The sequence below is a fragment of the Xenia sp. Carnegie-2017 genome, unplaced genomic scaffold (assembly GCF_021976095.1).
Source record: "Xenia sp. Carnegie-2017 unplaced genomic scaffold, XeniaSp_v1 HiC_scaffold_24, whole genome shotgun sequence".
Classification (NCBI taxonomy): domain Eukaryota; kingdom Metazoa; phylum Cnidaria; class Anthozoa; order Malacalcyonacea; family Xeniidae; genus Xenia; species Xenia sp. Carnegie-2017.
Genome location: NW_025813487.1, coordinates 13,136,714 through 13,155,458, shown reverse-complemented (window position 1 = coordinate 13,155,458; position 18,745 = coordinate 13,136,714). Strand labels below are relative to the sequence as shown.

Sequence of the window (18,745 nt, the reverse complement as noted above, 5' to 3'; positions counted from 1 at the left end):
AAAACTTCAAAATCGAGCTGCTAGAATCATCGCAAACATGAGTAATGTTGTTGATCACGAAATTGCTTTGAGAGCTTTAGAGTGGGAGTCTCTTGATATTCAAAGGCAAAAAAGTAAAGCAAAGCTCATGTTCAAATTGCTTAACAACATGGATCCAAAATTACTTAAGCGAATCAACTGATTATCAACTTTGTGGTTTTAAAAAAACACTATGCTTACCTCAGCCACGAACCAATAGCATGAAAAAAAGCCTCAAGTCTGGAACTCATTGCCAAATGAACTTAAAGAAATTAGTTCTCTAGCGACCTTTCAAAGAAAAATCGCTTCCCACTTTCCCAAAACAAATATGTACTCAACTAATTGTAAATAGCTTTCTAACCTAGCTATACTTCATTTAATGTACATTTTAGTGTCTTGTGTATCGTAAATTGTAAGTAGTTCACTATTCTATTGTAATTTTCATTTTTGCACACGCCCCATTTTGAAATCAAATTGTATGCTGACAATGGTAAGCGTGTTAAAATAAAATTATCTATCTATTATAATAAATGTATGACGAATTAAACATGTTCGACTTTTCCGGGAGTGTATTCAATTAGTTTTGCAATTGCAAAAAAAATTTCTATGAGAAGATGAATTAAATATAGGTCAAAGTGCCGTATGGATTTGACCAAAGTTAAATACGAAACACTATAATCACAATGATGCACTATAAATTAAACTGACACAGAAGAAACTAAAATGAACTGCCTTGCATGTACCTTGTCGTTTTATGTTCACGTTGATGACAACATAACAAGTGTGATTTTTTCCACCGTATAAAACATACTTGTAAGGGATTTTGTGTTGTCCGATTCCAAAGCTAGCAGAAGGTTTAAGATATGACTTTTCTATTGTTTCATTTATGTACTTATGTGAACATGTGAAGTTTTGTGGTTCTTTCCAATTTACGGAATTATAATAATTAAAGTATCGTCGTTCCATGGTGGTAACGTTCATAACAATGGGGCTACATCCACATGTCCCTAAATAAAATTAAGTTGTCTTTAATTTTTTGTCCAAAGAAAAAGATCAAGTAGAAAATGAGCCTCATTTCGCAACAAAATATTGTTAACAATTCGCATTAAATCAACAGTCATCTGTAAAACTCAATAGACAAAAACTACAGACGATATTATATAACTGCATGTATTTTGGCTGTACAGTCATATTGTTTTGTTTTTGTAACTAAACATATGAACAATGAACGAGAGATTATTCTTCGTTCATGCTGTAAGGCTAGTGTAAGAAAATCAGTTAAGTACTTTATCATGTTCAGGGGATTATACCTCACTTTGATGCACTTTCAAAGAACACGGTGCCAATTACCGTTTTTTAAATGAAGCAGTACCCCTGTCATATAAGTGTTGTGATTGTTTGCTAAGTCCATGTTTGCTAAGTACATAAGTTAATGTTCTTTATGGAAAAACTGTTGTTTATTTTACCTTCAAGTGGACATATTTCACTAAACATTTTAAATCGCTCCAAAAGATATTTCCTCTCTTCGACACAACAACGTGTATGAGTATTGTTGCATTTCAAATCGATTCGAATTTTGTCCCCGACAAATTTTTTCCATTCTTCCTCACAAAACTCAAGTTCTTCATTCCAACCCATTTTCATTGCGAATCCTTGACCAAATAACAGCCACAATAACCACCATATCATTAATCTGATCATTGCATAGATCCAAGGATATACAGTAAAGCTCTAAATTATAATCGAATGCTAGGTGTATTACAGAAAACAATAAATTTATATTTAGATCGACAATGACTACCTTACAATTACATCTGTAATGCAAGCAGACAGCGATAAAAACATATTTTTGGGCTGTATATGTACATTATCTAAAAAATCTAGTCTAGCAAAAGTGTGCATCAGATGGCTCCAGTGGCGGATGTGGTGTAAGTCAAAATTAATAACACAACACAATTTGGAATGAATTTACATTTCTACAAGCACCTTAAGTAGAGACAAGTCCGTTCGTAAAATTATATGCTTTAGAATTTTGAAACCAATAGCATTTTTCTCAAAAAACTGTGAAATGAAAATTTAGCAGCTATAATTTATTTTAAGGAACGCTGGATCCGCTAATGGATGGCTTTGTCAATGATATTGTTGCCCTTTCAAAGTCACTGTAGCTATTATAAGGTAACGTGGTGATATTTTTTTAAATAATGAAACTTGGTTATCATTCAATTAATGCTTTATCATTCTTACTATTCAGCAATACATTAAAAAATAATCAAATATTCTACATTAAAGCAAAATATAAAATATTACTACATATCATGATAAATTAAATGAATATCATTTATTTTAGATATAATGGATTAGGGACATTAGACTATATTACAGTAATAATAATTCTCACTCTGAGTCTTAAAATAACAATCGTGCACAGTTTTCCATTATTTCATTTCAATTTTCCGTTATGTCACATGACTTGACGAGGTCCAGTCAAATCCTTGAAGTATGTTAAGCTCTCTACAGTAAAGTTCTAAATTATAATTGATTGTTGGATGTACATATGTTATCACAGAAGACTTTAAATTTATATTTAGATCGACAAAGACTACGTCACAATTACATCTGTGACGCAAGCAGATCACGATCAAAACGCATTTTTGAGCTATATATAAGCATTATCTAAAAAATTCATTTCAGTAAAATTGTGTAGCGAGAAAAACTGTTCAGAAATTGATTGAGTTTACCTCATATGCCTGCATGATAGCTCTCTCAATGGTAGCCACTGTAGCTATTATATAGGTACGTGGTTATAATTTTTTTAAAATAATGAAACTTGATTATCTTTCAATCTATGCTTTATTCTTCTTACTCGGTTCAGTCTAAATTTCAACTCCTTGTGTTTAAAGAGATTTATTGAACGATTAAAAAAATGCTTTTTAGTGGATAGCGTTAAGGAAGCGAAGAAAGCGAGATCAAATTAAAATCAACTCATCGAATTCAACACATTAGCAGCTAAAAAACAGCTAAATTGCTCATTTGAAAAATTCAAAAAGTTACAGTTGAAAAACTAAATAAATTAAACATTTTGAAAGATAATGACCAAAAAAATAATGTTGAAAAGGGTGTTAGATGAGGAAGAGCTCACGAAAGAAACGAACGTCGATATTAAGGGCATTTAAGTAGTTTTGGGTTTCAACGTTATCTTAAGATTGCTTAAATTCTTTTATAAAAATTCACAGAAATATCACAGAAAATCGTGGAAATATTTTGAAAATTTTTACATTTTTTCAAGCTTGGCGTTCATTTGTTTGCAGTTACTCGTGGAGTACTTGATGACAATGAATACTCAATAAGAATTGAAAATCTCAAACGGATTTATTTTTAATGTTTCGCAGGTGCTGCTGAAGGACAAAATTATTTACAGAACAGTGGAATAGGGCTTGTTTTTGATGTAGTTGCGAGATTTGAGCGAAAAATATGATAATATGTGACTCAAAATATGAATGTGATAACCTGTCCTGAATCCTACATCAAGCATGGAGGTAAAGTTGAAATTCGGCAATATCCATACAACATATGATGATCGTAAATGTAACAAAGTGTTGATATATACAATGTCAAAACAACGAATTTTTTATGGTCTATTTAGTAGAGGCTGCATAGTTCATAAATGAGAATAGCGCTCGGCGTTGGTGCAATTGGGGCTTCATAAGAATTAGAAAGACAAGCTTACCGCCGTTTCGACGAACGGCGGGCGTCTATTCCGGATCAGCTTGATACATTGGAACGAATCTATCGCTTGGACAATTATGACTCGGTCGACAAGATTTGAGATGGCAATATAGGTACCAGAGTGACCTGTTCCGTCACTGGATTTGAAAAAAAATAATTTTGTATTTGTAGCAAATTTCTTGTAGAGATCTTCACTCAGACCTTAAACCACTGAATTATAACCACGAGAGCGACGGGGTTAATCAACTGCTAATATTCCAGTGACACGTGTTAAAGTGCACACTTCCATTTACATCAGCAGCTCTCTGTGAATATTCAACTTCAGATAAGATTTCCATTATACTGTGAACATCTTTAGGAACGTCATGAACCGGTCACGATATGTCATGAATCACGGACCATACGACCTTTTTTAATATCCTAAGAAGCAAAAAATAAATAAATGTAACAAATCATTTAATCATAAAAACACGAAGGAACAATCAAGAGCAGAAATCCACTTATTTATTCTGCAAAGCAATTAGGAATATAAGGAAGGAACATTAATTAAGATAAAGCAAACATTTAAATAAACACAGTAGCGTCACCAGTCTGCAGGTTTACTCCGCTTTGTAAATTTTAAACGATTAGCGATCATAAATTTAGTAATCACAAATTTACTTTTAATTTGTCTAATTGAAAGTTGATACACTAGAAGTATTTTTTAGAAATCTATTGTTCTTACGGGTCAGTAAACACAAAAATATTTGCTGCAACTGCGTAAAAACACTATTGATATTGCGCATTTAATAAACACGACGAGTTTTTTTAAAAGAAGCATTTCACATTAACAAAACTAATCGTAATCTCAACGTTCACGTTTTTCGTTTTAACACTATATTCAGCCTGTAAATACAGTCATAAATTAGTTCCAACCAGTATTTCATTTTGATATTTATAATCTACAGATAATTGTATCACTGCATCATATTACTCTTATATAAAATTATCATGCATATACATAATATTCTTACTATACTGAAGATGCCATCATGAGATGTTGAAACACATTTATTTCAAAAAAACTCGTCGTATTTATTAAATCCGAAAAATATTTGCATAGCGAGAGTAAAGTCGGGCTGGCTACGCTACTAAATAAACATATACATATGAACTTTGTATAAAAGAGAAGTGTAGTGATTTATTTGAAACAAATTATCTAAAGCAGAGATTTAAATATGTTTATACAAATTTCTTTTTATCAGAATGATTCTGACTTTTCTCCTAGACAAACGCTATTGATTGTAAACATGTGTTTGTGACTTTTCCTTCAAGATAATGAATATTTTATTGTTTTATTGCAGTTAAAATTTGAAAACTCGACCTGTTTGATAAACGGCCAAAGTAAGATGGACATTCGTTTTTCCAACTGCAAATGGTAGACATACCTGATCGCCAAACTTGAGAACGCTACGAAGATCCGATTCGGTTTGAAGCAAAAAGGGCAACGTCACTATCTCGTCATCCACAAAACAAAAACTCAAACCACATTCACTGTCTCTGTTTTGAAAGAAACAACGAGCTATTACGAGTGCACTCACTTTTGATTTTAAAATATTATATACTCATTGTATACTCCAGTCTTGTGTCTTCATTAGGAGTGACCTGATGTTAAAATTTGAGTCCCTATATACTCCAGTCTTGTGTCTTCATCAAGAGTGATATAATATTGAAACTTGAGTTCTTATATACTCTAGTCTAGTGTCTTCATCAGGAGTGATCTAATATTGAAACTTGAGTTTTCATATACTTCAGTCTAGTGTCTTCATCAGGAGTGATCTGATGTTGAAACTTGAGTTCTTATATACTCCAGTCTAGTGTCTTCATCAGTAGTGATCTACTCGAGTCTTTACATTCTCCAGTCAAGCCTCTTCATAAGGTAGTGTCCTCATGTTTAATTTTGAGTTGTCCAACTTTCAGGAGATATGTTATTAAAAGAAAATTGTGAGAAAAATAATGTTAAAAACAAACCTCTCACGTTCGTCTTTTCTTGGACTTCTTCCTATCCATGTCATTGACTCACGTTCAATCACACCAACGTACCACTTATCAATTGACGGCTGAAAGAAAAACCGTATAAAACACGATCAAATATGGAACGCAGCACTACGTATCCTCAGGTAATCCTTTATGTACAACACAAGTATTCAAAAAATATCGAAATTGCAAAACAAACAACAACTATCCTTCAGCAATCTCTTGTGTACACAATAGTATGAATACAATGGCTATTTTATTGCAATACTGCAAGTAAGGAATTACTATAAAATATCCTGCCATATACTTGTACAATATGCAAGCCTAACATTGACCAACACCTAAACCCAATCCCAACCAAGTATTGGGCAGTCTTTATGGCAGGGTATGGTATAATTGTGGCCACGGAAACATTCAAGCAGTAATGTAATATGATTGGTTTATACACTAGGGTTAATACATGATTGGTTGATATACTATGGTCATTATATGATTGGTTGATACACTATGGTGACTATATGATTGGTTGATACACTATGTTGATTATATGATTGGTTGATACACTATGGTGACTATATGATCGGTTTATACACTAGGGTTAATATATGATTGGTTGATACACTATGGTGACTATATGATTAATTGATACGCTATGGTGACTATATGATTGGTTGATACACTATGGTGACTATATGATTGGTTGATACTCTATGGTGACTATAGCATTGGTTGATACACTATGGTGACTATATCATTGGTTGATACACTATGGTGACAATCATTGGATGACAATCCTCGTTCTTACTATATGGGGTTCTGTACAAAAGCTTCTGAAAGGCTGTAATTGAAGCAGCTGATGGATGTTCCACCACCGTGTCTGGTTTGTTCAATGGTCGTGAAAACCAGGCAATTTCCCCTTCGACTTCTACTTGTATGCTTTTTAAGGTGTGAAATTTCTGCAGATTGGTGATGCAATTGATATCTAACCTTCTTTGTGATGTGTTGATACATGCTCCTTTGCTTGTACTTGATGCCTCAAATATTTTTCTCCATTGTTGCAACTGGTCCATACTTGGCATAGATGTTACATGGCAAGGATCAACAACTGAATCATCATCTGTACTGCAATTTACACCTTGGATAAACCGTTTCTCAATATTTGGTAACAAAGACTCAATAGCCTGACCTCTAGTTAGCTTGCTCAGTACGGGCTCTATCTTTTTCGAAGCTTTTTTGAGAGACAAAACCTCCAAATAAATTATGTACATATAATTAACGAAACTAATTTCCATTTCTATATTATGAATTTTTAATGCAAGACTTTAATCCTATGTCATGTCAGGGCCTATATTCATGTTGCCTTGCACCCCCATCTCCATTGCACTGCAAAGGTCTGAACTAAATAACCTAAATAACTGCATAAACTTTGCAAGTAGTGCAATTCAGTGGAAGTTCTGGGGTAAGTCAGAATACGTTTATGTTTAGTAGCTTATTATAAATTTAAAATACTATAATAACAACACTGTTGATATTATTATAATTATTACCAGTTATTTCCAAAATATTGCCAATACGGCAGTTGTCAAGTAGTTTCATGTATTCTGACTTACTCTGCAGCGAAAGTTTTGTTTGCAATTCAGTTAATGTATGTGCATATGCTTAGTGTGATGAAGCAATTAAACTTGCAATACCTTCGTATTGTTATTCCACATACCGCTTTTCACGAATAATAAAGAACTTAAAACGTTAAGATATTTACCTTTATTATAGAGCAATACAATGGAAGGAGAACAAGAAAGTTGACAATGCGCATACGATGATGTTTTTTTACAAAAAAGTTAAAGTGGGTAAAATCGTATTTCGCGACAAGACGATAAAACAATTCGCGCGCGTAACGATGGTGACATTTAATATTTATCTTTCAGTTCACGTTTCACGTGACAAATTTCAATATGGCTTCTGTGCTCCGATCTCTCGATTTAGCTGCAAGTCCAAAAAATACAACAAGCCATATTTACATGTAGCAAAACCAACAACATCCCCAGTCAAGTCGGTGAACTCCCCCAAGACATCTTTCTCCCAATATGACAGCTGTGAACTGCCATCGCTTGTGTTGTACAATATCACACCATTTACCGGTTCCTGTCTTTTGGTCCGACAATGTACTTTCTCGATGGTGCCTTGAAATGAGCCTTTGCTAACATCATCAAACTTCACTGTACGTTCTACTAGACGCTCCACTGAGACTGCAACTTCTTTACCCTGTGAGTAAGTGATTGACTTAAGTACAGACGGGGTAGAGAATGTCCGACATTGAGCAATGGCTACATAATACATAACTAACGTACATATCTATTTTGTACAACAAACTGGACATCATCTCCTTTCAACAAATCACCAATATTCCCAAGAAATTCACTGTAGTTGAAAATTATCTAAAAGAAAAATATAGTATAAAACTTCAGTAGACTTTTTGCACAAATTGCAATAAGATATACAAAAATATTTTCTTGGTTTCAAGGTGAACCTTTCTCGATTTATCTGAGTAAAATGCGAGACTTCACAAAGAGGAAAAGGCAAGTCTTTAGTTTTCAACTTGATCAAGCTAAAGGTTTATTCCCGGGAGCATTATTACATGTTTGTGCGTACGTAGATGTAGCGTCGTAATAATTGGTCAAGTTTTTACTAACAAATTTTACGAATTTCCAAAAATGAACTTGCTGCTGTCGTCAGCTATCACAAAAATACGTCATTTGAGTCACGTGACTTGTTTGCACCCGAAAATTTTCAATCCTATGTCAAATGCCAATCAGAAGTCATCGTTTATAAAATAAAATACAAATAATGATGAATTCGTATACATAAGTGAAATAATTGATAGAACTCATTTTGTATTGAACAATATATTATCAATACTGATCTACAGGGAGCAACTGCAACGGCCCAAACACAAACCTCGTTCCCTTTGTCAGCTCTGTCGATGAAACCAAAAGATTACTTGAGCGAGCAGACAATTCCTTGAACGTAAACAGGAGGCGAAGCTTCGAGCAGCAACAACTCCACGGCACAGCATTGTCCATTTCTGTAGAGGTTTATGAACTGTAGCAGTGCATTAAACAAACAACAATTTGGACATGGCTCGTAAATTGGACGTGGTTCGTGCAAATAATAAACTAACGTTCATGTTATAAGCGTTAACCAAAGCGTTTTCACGTGTAAGGTAGCATATAAAAACGTAGAAATAAGAAGAAAGACTTCACCAAAATAGAAAGAACATTCTTAAGACTGTGCATTCATTGCTTAACCACGTAATGTACTTCACCCGATGAAGCACGTGATACAATCTAGAGAAACAGTACAAGCTTTCGACGCTATAGCAAAGAATATAATTTACCTTTTGTTTTCCAGGATGTAAAAAGACACAGTATCACCTTTGTAGATATGAGACTTTCATAAAATATCAGCTTGATGATATGGAAGAAAAACAATTCCTGAAAGAAAAGGAGCAACGGTTAGAATCATAAATATCCACCCCCTGACCTTGCTGACCTGTATTATGCAATGAACTTAAACTCGACCCCCCTGACCGTGCAGACCTGTATTATGCAATGATGTTGAACTCCACCCCTGACCTTGCAGACCTGTATTATGCAATGATTTTAAACTCCACCCCCTGACCTTGTAGACCTGTATTATGCAATGAACTTAAACTCGACCCCCCTGACCGTGCAGACCTGTATTATGCAATGATGTTGAACTCCACCCCTGACCTTGTAGACCTGTATTATGCAATGAACTTAAACTCCACCTCCCTGACCGTGCAGACCTGTATTATGCAATGATCTTAAACTCCACTCCTTGACCTTACAGACCTTTATTATGCAATGAGCTTAAACTCCACCCCTCTGACCGTGCTGACCTGTATTATGCAATGATGTTGAACTCCACCCTGACCTTGCAGACCTGTATTATGCAATGAACTTAAACTCCACCTCCATGACCGTGCAGACCTGTATTATGCAATGATCTTAAACTCCACTCCCTGACCTTACAGACCTTTATTATGCAATGAGCTTAAACTCCACCCCTCTGACCGTGCTGACCTGTATTATGCAATGAACTTAAACTCCACCCCCTGATCATGCAGAAGTTTACTATGCCATGATTTTAAACACCACCCACCCCACCCCCCGACCGTGCAAGCCGATATTATGCAATGAGCTTAAACTCCACCCCTCTGACCGTGCTGACCTGTATTATGCAATGAACTTAAACTCCACCTCCTGATCATGCAAACATTTATCATGCCATGATTTTAAAATCACCCTTCCGACCGTGCAAACCGATATTATACAATGAGCTTAAACTCCACCCTCTGACCGTGCAGACTTGTATTATGTAATGATTTTAAACACCATCCGCCTGACCGTGCAAACCTGTATTATGCAATTAACTTAAACTCCACCCGCTCATCATGCAGACGTTTATTATGCAATGATTTAAACCCCACCCCCTGACCGTGCAAACCTGTATTGTGCAATAATTTTAAACACAACCCCCTGACCGTGCAAATCTGTATTATGTAATGAATTTAAACACCACACCCAGACCGTGCAAATCAAAAATCCAAATAGAAAATAAGTGCAAAAACCTGTTTCAAAAAAGATGAAGGAAATGTCAGTAATTTGCAGGCAATAATCTACACTTTCCCTTATCGTCACGTCACTAACTTTCTTGCCTGTTTCAATTTTGCGATTTTTGCCCAAAGCAACTATTTTGCACACTGGTGTGTTCTTTATTTATTGTCCAATCGATAAATGTTCGATATAAGATTTTGAGTAAAAAGTTTGATACTTTTTATATTTTACATTAATTCTTGTCACTTAACCCCCCCTCCCCCCCAAAAAAATGACTTAAGCATAAATGTTATTAACGTGAAGATGCATAAAGTATCAAAAGGGCGTCAAAAAAGACAAGGTGTCAAGGTCACTTACTTCAAATATGTCAGAGCCTTGTTCCAATTTCACCACTCGATATGCAATAGGTTTACCCTTACGAGAATCTGATGTCACTAAAAACTCGACACAGTCTAAACAGAAAAAGATTTGATCGACTATCAATATCAATCGAAATGTTCTTTACACTTCAGATTATAGCCCAGAGCATTGGCCTTTGCAGTAGCAGTAGAAACAAGGGGATAGGCGGGGTTGGGCGGATGAGTGAAGGATTACAGTGTGAAATTCCCCAACAAGTCAATGATCAGTGGTTTGTTCTGACTAGGTAAATAAACAAAAGTTCTGCTTCGTTTTACCCTACAATAAAACAAAGACTATACATGATTTTGAAAGGTTTTTTTATAACTAACAGTAACTTTTGGACACACTTCTTTTGCGGACAGAGTCCTTCAGAGTACCCATCACATTCACATTAAAAAGACAGAGCAGTGCAAGTTAGAATAGCAAAGAACACCCTCGCACAACATCGTGAAGGCACGTGAATGCCACATGTTGATAACATGAACTGTGGTGGGATTCAGATCGTGGGGATCAAATTTTAAAAGAATACCAAGAAAGGCATGCCCCGGAATCTCCATAGAAATCTCATGCCTTGAGGATGAGCTTCTCCCACCCAATATGTCATAAAGTGTCACCACTGATTATGGTAGGGAGTGAAAAGTCATATGAGGAAACCCAATGAATTACTTGACAAAGAATGCTTTTCATATAATGACTGATGAAAAAAATGCTCTGAATAACTGGATAAGCCTACAAAAACTTTTTTTCCCCTTATCAAATAGCAGAAAGGCAACAAGCCTCATACTTGAATATTATATCAACTTTTCAGAAAAGCAATACAATACTAATAGTTTAGTTGCACACATAACAAGTAATATAAAGGTCATTGAAGGGTGAAAATAAGCAAAATTTACAAACCACCAAGTTCCAGCTCACTTGAATGTCCTTTGTACTGACTGTAATGAAAGAACACTCGAAGATCCTGTTCAACACACTCAATAAAGCCATAACTTTGCTGCAAAAAAACATGCATAAATGCTATAGAAAAAAGTCGAGAAGCATTTTTTGCAGTAATTTGGGTCCTGAACCAGTTTATAAAAACTCCATACTAAACTGACTTTGAATTGTTAAAATAACTTACACAAAATTTTTCAATGACACCTGTTTCCCTGTGTAATACATGAACACCTTTGAAAGGTAATGGTCACCGGTACCATAGTCCTGAGACATATTTGTTCGCATAGAATGTTTCTAAGTAGTATGAAAACATTATAAAATGTTTCTAATTAGTAAGAAAACATTATAGAATGTTTCTAATTAGTAGGGAAACATTATAGAATGTTTTTAATTCGTAAGAAAAGGTTATAAATTGTTTCTAAGTAGTAAGAAAACGTTATAGAATGTTTCTAATTAGTAAGAAAACATTATAGAATGTTTTTAATTAGCAGGAAAACATTTTAGAATGTTTCTAATTAGTATGAAAACATTATAGAATGATTCTAATTCGTAAGAAAAGGTTATAAAATGTTTCTAATTAGTAAGAAAACATTAACAGCAAAATGAAATGAAAATAAAATTTTTCATAAACAAAAAGCAGTAGGAAGTACCTTCCACGACTCTGTTGCCATGTTTGATTCACCAAAAAGTGAATTCTATTTGTTACAAAGGCTGCCAGCAGTTTGAATGATAACTTTTTGCAAAATAATATATATGGTATATGTATAAAAATTCTCCTCTCAATTTTCCTAATTCACTGAATAATATAATCCATTTGCCGCACAAAAACAGGAGGCACAAATCTGCTGTGAATAGTTAAGATTGTTCCGTGTAAGCTATGCCTTGCCAATATGAAAGTTTCCTTAACGTGGGCTGTGCGAGATGATATGGATTTGGCGGCTTTCTCTATAGAATTTGAATTGGCGTTTCCTCATCTTTTTCTGCTTTGCAGACATTTATTCCAAGCAAATAACCAGAAAAAACTAAGTTAACACATTTTCTCAAATATATCATTTGCTCATCATCTAATAACATAGGATATTCAATTACATGTTTTGACTTATCAATAGTGCTGTAGAATATTTATCATCAAGAGCAGCAGTTAACAATCAATAGCACAACATGTATATACATACTTTCTAAGAAAAGTCAAGTGCAGTGTCGCGATTGCAACAGACAATGTACAACAGTTTGTACCTATTACAGCACACTATCTGTTGCACAACATATAAATTTGTTTATTTAAATGTCTTCTTATCCAAATGATTCAAACTTTTCTTGAATTGAATGCGCATTAATGTGACTTGAATATTCCTAATTGTTAAGCAGTAAAAATAAATGCTATTTTCTACTGGTGCTCTTGATTTTTCCTTCAAGTTAATGAATATTCTACTGTTCTACTGTTAATTAAAAAAGCATAATTGAATGTTCAATCTTCTTTAAAGTGCTTATCTCACCTTTTTTTTTTCGAATTTTCTGATTGAGTTAAAAAAATTATTTTAAAAGTTATTTTACAATTTTCTGATTGATTTTACAATTTTCTGATCCAAATTTTTACAATGACATCAGTGCACTCTTAAAAGTTGAAATACCAGGCACTTTCGGTCATCTGTAAAAGTGGCGTATTAACCGGAGATACTCGTGAGAGGGTCGGCTATGTTTTCCGTGACTTGAGCCTGATTCGCTGATTCGCGCAAGTCTTCGATACCCTCATAAAGATACTTCATGTTTTATTGTAATCGCTTTGTATTTCTGTATTTGTAGCAAGTTGATATTTTCCGTAAATAAAGCATAATTCGAAAGCAAATGTAAATTATGGTCGCGCGTTTAAACAGAGGTAAATCTTTCGGTGGTATTCAGACCGGTGTAGGAAAACGAGGAGAGGGGTTAACAACAGACTATTCATTAACGATTTGATTGTCACCAATTAACTTGAAACCACTCGGCTCTTTCGTTAGTATTCAACCAAAAGATATGTTTTGCAATCGAGCTTTCTGACACATACATTTTTCATGTTTTTAAAATCTCGTGTTGTTGCTTCCAACCCATTTCTTCTTCTTCGTTAATCACTAATGTACAGCCGAAATACAACGTTCCAGCACTCTCGCAATCAAGTCATCAGTAAACTCAATTAACTCGATAATTTAGGACATTTTCTATGAATATCATCACGACGATAAGAAGAGAAAACAAAAAAGGACAAGAACATGCTTTGATACACCAATTTTTTATACTAACAAATTTGGTAACAGAGTAAACTCTATCCACTAAAACTCCCTGTTTCCTACGTCAGGTAAATTAATGAGATGAGAGTGCGCACATATTCATACATATTCCACTAACTCCAAAATACATAATTGTATGAAAATCCCCCCCTCTCATTAAAATAAATTAATGAGCATGCTACGCCACAATTTGTTTTTAATTTAACTTTATTTCTTATTTAATGTATTTAGATAAAAGTATTACAGCCGTTTACCGATTTCAAATATTGACTATATACTTAGTCTAAAAATTTGATGCCATGTTCCATATTGTTTTCAAATAGTGTTTAGAATCATTCACTCTCGTTCACTCCTATAGTTAAAAAGGAAATAAAATGTTATGTTTAATTATATTCTTTTATAGTACGCTAAATTTCAGAAAACCTATAATAATCTCGAGAAAAAAATTCAACTTCCTCCACTTTTGAGAAATTTTAGTAGCCGTCGAATGACTACAATACGCAGTTCACTGCACTGTAGCAGAGTTTGAATTGATCCTAACAAAAAGAATGACCAATATGACAAGAAAAATGACCAAAATTGCAGCTACAACTGCACCAGCAAAAGCTCCAGTGTTTCCACCGTCTACAAGATAAAAATTAATGACAAATCATAACATTACCAACCAATGTTGTCTTTCAGCGATCATTTTATCATTTTTTTAAAGCTGAGATTATAACGCTCTCACACCCCATGTATTCATCCCTATTAACTATTCATGATTTATTTATGGTAAAAGTTAGGTTTGGAACACAATGAAATTAAAGAAGAGGTACACAAAAGCACTAAGGCAGTTATTTGTTGCCATTAAATCTGCTGTATCATCGACTAATATCTCTACTCATCGTTAAAAAATTTCTGGCACTTGTCTGCACTGAGATTTGTAAATATTTTGAAGCATTACACTTTAGACATCGACACACTTCCCTTAAGTTATTGAAAGCAAACACAAACCTGAAGACTTGTGCTTTTGGGCAGTTGCTGCCACAGGACTCCAGTCAGTGGAATAATAATCACCCTGAAACGAAGTGAACATTTATATTTGAATAAAAGTTGCAGTAGGCAATGCAGATGAAAATGTAAAAAACACATGGCACCTTATCATTAATGAAAATGCGTTGAAATATTTTGTAGTTAGTGCCAAGCTTCAGCGGGCCATTGTAATAATTTTCACCATTGGAAAGCCGTGTTGTATTTTCACCATCACCAAGTGTAAAATCCGGCTTAAAGTCTCTGCGAGAGACTACAGCAGCAATATAGGGCATTGGTTGTGCGGAAGATATTGCCTCAGAATAAGTCCCTAAGTCTGTGTTTTTAAAGTTAGAAGGCAATCGACTCTCTTCTGTGCCATTTTTCATCGCGACTACATAGAAATATCTGCAAATTGAAGGGAAAACATTTTTTAAAAACACATACATCACCTCTGCTTTTGTTAATTGTCAAAATATATGTCATGCATGTATCTGCACTGCCAGAGAAAAGCGACGAGTCATCAAAACGTTTCCAGAGAGATATTTAGACTACCTCAATCCCACATGAAACCAACTCTCCTATACTTAGCCATGAATACGAAAAACTCAAAAAATACTTTTAAGTTCCTTTAAGTTTTTTTACAATAATTTGCTCTAGTAAAATACATAGTTACCGATATTCCAAATTTGGATTTTGGAACAAATAAGTCAACGTATTTCCAATCTGCTTGGTGGACAGTTCAGGTGCCACTAAATAAATGAACTTGAATAGATTTACCATCTTAATCAAACATTTACAGAATCTATAGACAACTTACATCCATTTGTAAATACCCATATAACATTGCTGTAAATTCCAGATCCCACTATTGTAGAAGCTAAAACTCGAACATAATATTTTGTCCCTTGTTTCACATTATTTATGTCCAAACGCTGTTCCTCGATCATATACTTCATTGAACAGTTTTCATTCTCCAAATGTGTAATACAAACAGTGTAACTGACTATCTTTCCATTTGTTTTGTTCTTATCTGGTGGCTCCCACGTAACTGATAACGATGAACTGCTTAAGGCGACAATTTGAACATTTAAAGGTGGACCTTCGGGAACTAAACAAAAATAACAACATATGTTTTAAAGATTTATGTAAAACATTAAAATCTCTTTAAAAAGAAGTCCTAACAAGTGTACACTGTCATTGTTAACTTAAATATAATACAGTAAAAGAAAAGCATGATTGAAATAAATGTCGACCAGAAAAGATTTGAGCTTTCAAAAGTCGTCCACGACAATAACACCATCAATGCAATAACAGCCTATATATATATATATGAACTCACCATCTTCAGCAGTTCTAAAAGTAGCTGTAGTTGATCTACCAAAGCCTTCAGAATTGCCAGCGGTTACATTAATTTTATACGTTGCGTAAGGAACAAGATTCGTAATGTTGTAAGGTTTTTTGTCAGTTACCTCCAAAGTTTTATTGAAAACAATCATAGTATCCTTCAGCAAAATCAATAGATATCTTGTAAGAGGATTCGAGATATTTGTACCACGTTTTAAACCAGCTCTTTTGGGATGTTTCCATGATATCTCGAGGTACGTCGATGCAGATTTAGTTGCAATGAGATCTGTTGGTTTTTCTGGGAGTAAGTCTGCACGATAAAAGAAAAATCTACAAATAGAACCATGTGTCGCCTCTAAATGAAATCAGTGTTCTGTTTTTTCCTCAATAACACGTGTTAAACTTAACAGCATGTTGAAAGCCTTGTTTCAATAAGTTTATTTTAACAGAGAAAGAAACTAACACTTCAGCCTTCATGGAAACTTGTTCAGTTTTGTCAACTAACACATGTTTGATTAATTTTCAGAGAAAAAACTTTATATATTGATTAATTAAGTGCTTACAGTGCAAAGTAAACCTGGTATATTTTTTCCAACTCTTACCTCCACCACAAATTTCAATTCGTAAACACGGTGCACCAACAAATTTCAATGGAAAGATTCGCAAAGCTTTAGATTTAAGGCCACCAGAAAACTTTTTTATAGCCGCATCATTGTAACTATTTTTGTTTCCTAGATAAATCTGGAATAAAACAAAACAAATAGTTTTCGTGTATTTGCAGAGCAAGGTTAGAGAAAGCCAGGTTTGTTTAAAGCAGTCCAGAGGAGAGTAGTTTATGCATTGTCTATGTATCTCTTCAAATCATGCACAAAGCTACAATTTAAACTTTATAATCAAATTCAAGAGTCCTTCGTAGTGCTGGAGTAACCAAGACAATCAACACAGTGACGTAGCTAGCCCACAAAATTGGTCGTGCTATATGTAAATTTTTCAGTGCTCACTTACTGTAAAAACAATAGATCTCTAAAGAAATGAATAATGATAATTATCTGAAATTTACATAGATCTAGCAATTTTGCGTGCCGCCTACACCACTGAATCAACATCTGCACACAAGCTTGTATATAAATATCAATTTAAAAGTTTACTTAATTTATAACTTCATTCCTTTTTTAAACTTCCCATTAAATTTATAATACACAAATTCGAAAATTCTACCGTTACCTTCTGGGATTTTTCAGATTTCCAGTTCACACCATCAATGTTTGTCTGCAAGTGATATTTAGTTACAAAGCTTGAACTTGAACTGTCCCCAAAGATTGCGATAACGTTAACTGTATAAAGACTCGGGAAATTCAGTTGAAGATAATGATTGCCATCTGCAGCAGAAGCACACCATGAACTACCACTGGATATTCTTGCTTTAGAAGCACTACGACTCTTTGGGAAGGCAGTAAACCAAGAATCTGGGAACTTGTCTGCATTTTTTAATAGAGGATTATCACAAATATGACCTTAAATAGAAAAAGATTTTGTTGAAATGCATTACAACATTAGAACTGGTTTGATTTGATAGAGAGCAATTATGCAATCCCATATTGTTCTCCATTCACGAAAAATTGCAAAAATTAAAAGCTGTTTTCTGAAGAAAGAAAAAGAGCACAAGAAGTATCGAACGAATAGGACTGATGTTGCATGCTTTTATTGAATAAGGTTAAATTCCAGTTGGAATCAAGCCAGCTATGACAAGGAACCGTAAGTATCTTCTCTAATAACAACAATACCGTGGCGATTTAAATCCATTAAAGAGTGAACGTCAATCATCGTGCAGAGCAATGACAATTGGACATTTTTTGAAGCACGAAATGAACTAGCAAGAGTAAAATTAATTTACTCCTCTGTATTCGCAGCAATCCTGTTTTAATTATTTATTATTTAAGAGTAGCAATCGTTTATATTTTGTGATGCTATATTTCTTTTGTTATGTAAAAGAAGAATTGTGAAATTCTCCAAGTCAGCGTAAAATACATTGACACTACGATGTCAGATGTAAGTCTTGATGATAGAGGTAAGTCATGATGCTTAACAAAAGACAGATGTAAGTTGAGAACACAAAAGTAACACATTCATTCCTTAAATCCTTCGCTAAAAACTTTTTCTAACGTCATAAAAAATGTGTTCTGCAATACGTTAATACATTGAAAAAATTGAATGAGAATGCTTACATGTAACGTACGAGTATTGAGAGCAATCCTTATTTTGAGTGATGGTACATTGAGATAAATCGTTTACTCCAGCATCACATTTGACAATTCCAGGTATAAACGATTGATGCATCAAAGATGATAGTGACATTGAGCCTTCCACAGATGCTGCGGTAGGATAACCAAGTTG

General features: G+C 34.2%; 2 protein-coding genes and 3 long non-coding RNA genes across 5 annotated transcripts; all 5 read right to left on the bottom strand.

The window, feature by feature from the left end:
* Nucleotides 1-5,087: 5,087 nt before the first annotated feature.
* LOC124452184 lies at nucleotides 5,088-7,618 on the bottom strand. The gene is made up of 4 exons (XM_047002769.1): nucleotides 7,520-7,618; nucleotides 6,748-7,007; nucleotides 5,755-5,843; nucleotides 5,088-5,283 (listed from the first exon to the last, which is right to left on the bottom strand). Exons 2-4 carry the CDS (start codon nucleotides 6,769-6,771, stop codon nucleotides 5,088-5,090), a joined length of 309 nt encoding a protein of 102 aa, XP_046858725.1. The 5' UTR covers nucleotides 6,772-7,007; nucleotides 7,520-7,618.
* Nucleotides 7,619-11,699: 4,081 nt separating this feature from the next.
* Nucleotides 11,700-12,728, bottom strand: LOC124451797. Its single transcript, XR_006950674.1, has 3 exons — nucleotides 12,383-12,728; nucleotides 11,917-12,026; nucleotides 11,700-11,790 (listed from the first exon to the last, which is right to left on the bottom strand). It is a non-coding gene; the product is annotated as an uncharacterized LOC124451797 (long non-coding RNA).
* Nucleotides 12,729-14,190: 1,462 nt separating this feature from the next.
* LOC124451796 lies at nucleotides 14,191-15,053 on the bottom strand. Its single transcript, XR_006950673.1, has 2 exons — nucleotides 14,990-15,053; nucleotides 14,191-14,620 (listed from the first exon to the last, which is right to left on the bottom strand). It is a non-coding gene; the product is annotated as an uncharacterized LOC124451796 (long non-coding RNA).
* A 116-nt stretch (nucleotides 15,054-15,169) lies between these two features.
* LOC124452183 (receptor-type tyrosine-protein phosphatase F-like) lies at nucleotides 15,170-16,554 on the bottom strand. Its single transcript, XM_047002768.1, has 5 exons — nucleotides 16,347-16,554; nucleotides 15,825-16,115; nucleotides 15,681-15,756; nucleotides 15,237-15,412; nucleotides 15,170-15,180 (listed from the first exon to the last, which is right to left on the bottom strand). Exons 1-5 carry the CDS (start codon nucleotides 16,501-16,503, stop codon nucleotides 15,170-15,172), a joined length of 711 nt encoding a protein of 236 aa, XP_046858724.1. The 5' UTR covers nucleotides 16,504-16,554.
* A 94-nt stretch (nucleotides 16,555-16,648) lies between these two features.
* Nucleotides 16,649-17,817, bottom strand: LOC124451794. The gene is made up of 3 exons (XR_006950670.1): nucleotides 17,576-17,817; nucleotides 16,954-17,092; nucleotides 16,649-16,661 (listed from the first exon to the last, which is right to left on the bottom strand). It is a non-coding gene; the product is annotated as an uncharacterized LOC124451794 (long non-coding RNA).
* Nucleotides 17,818-18,745: the final 928 nt, after the last annotated feature.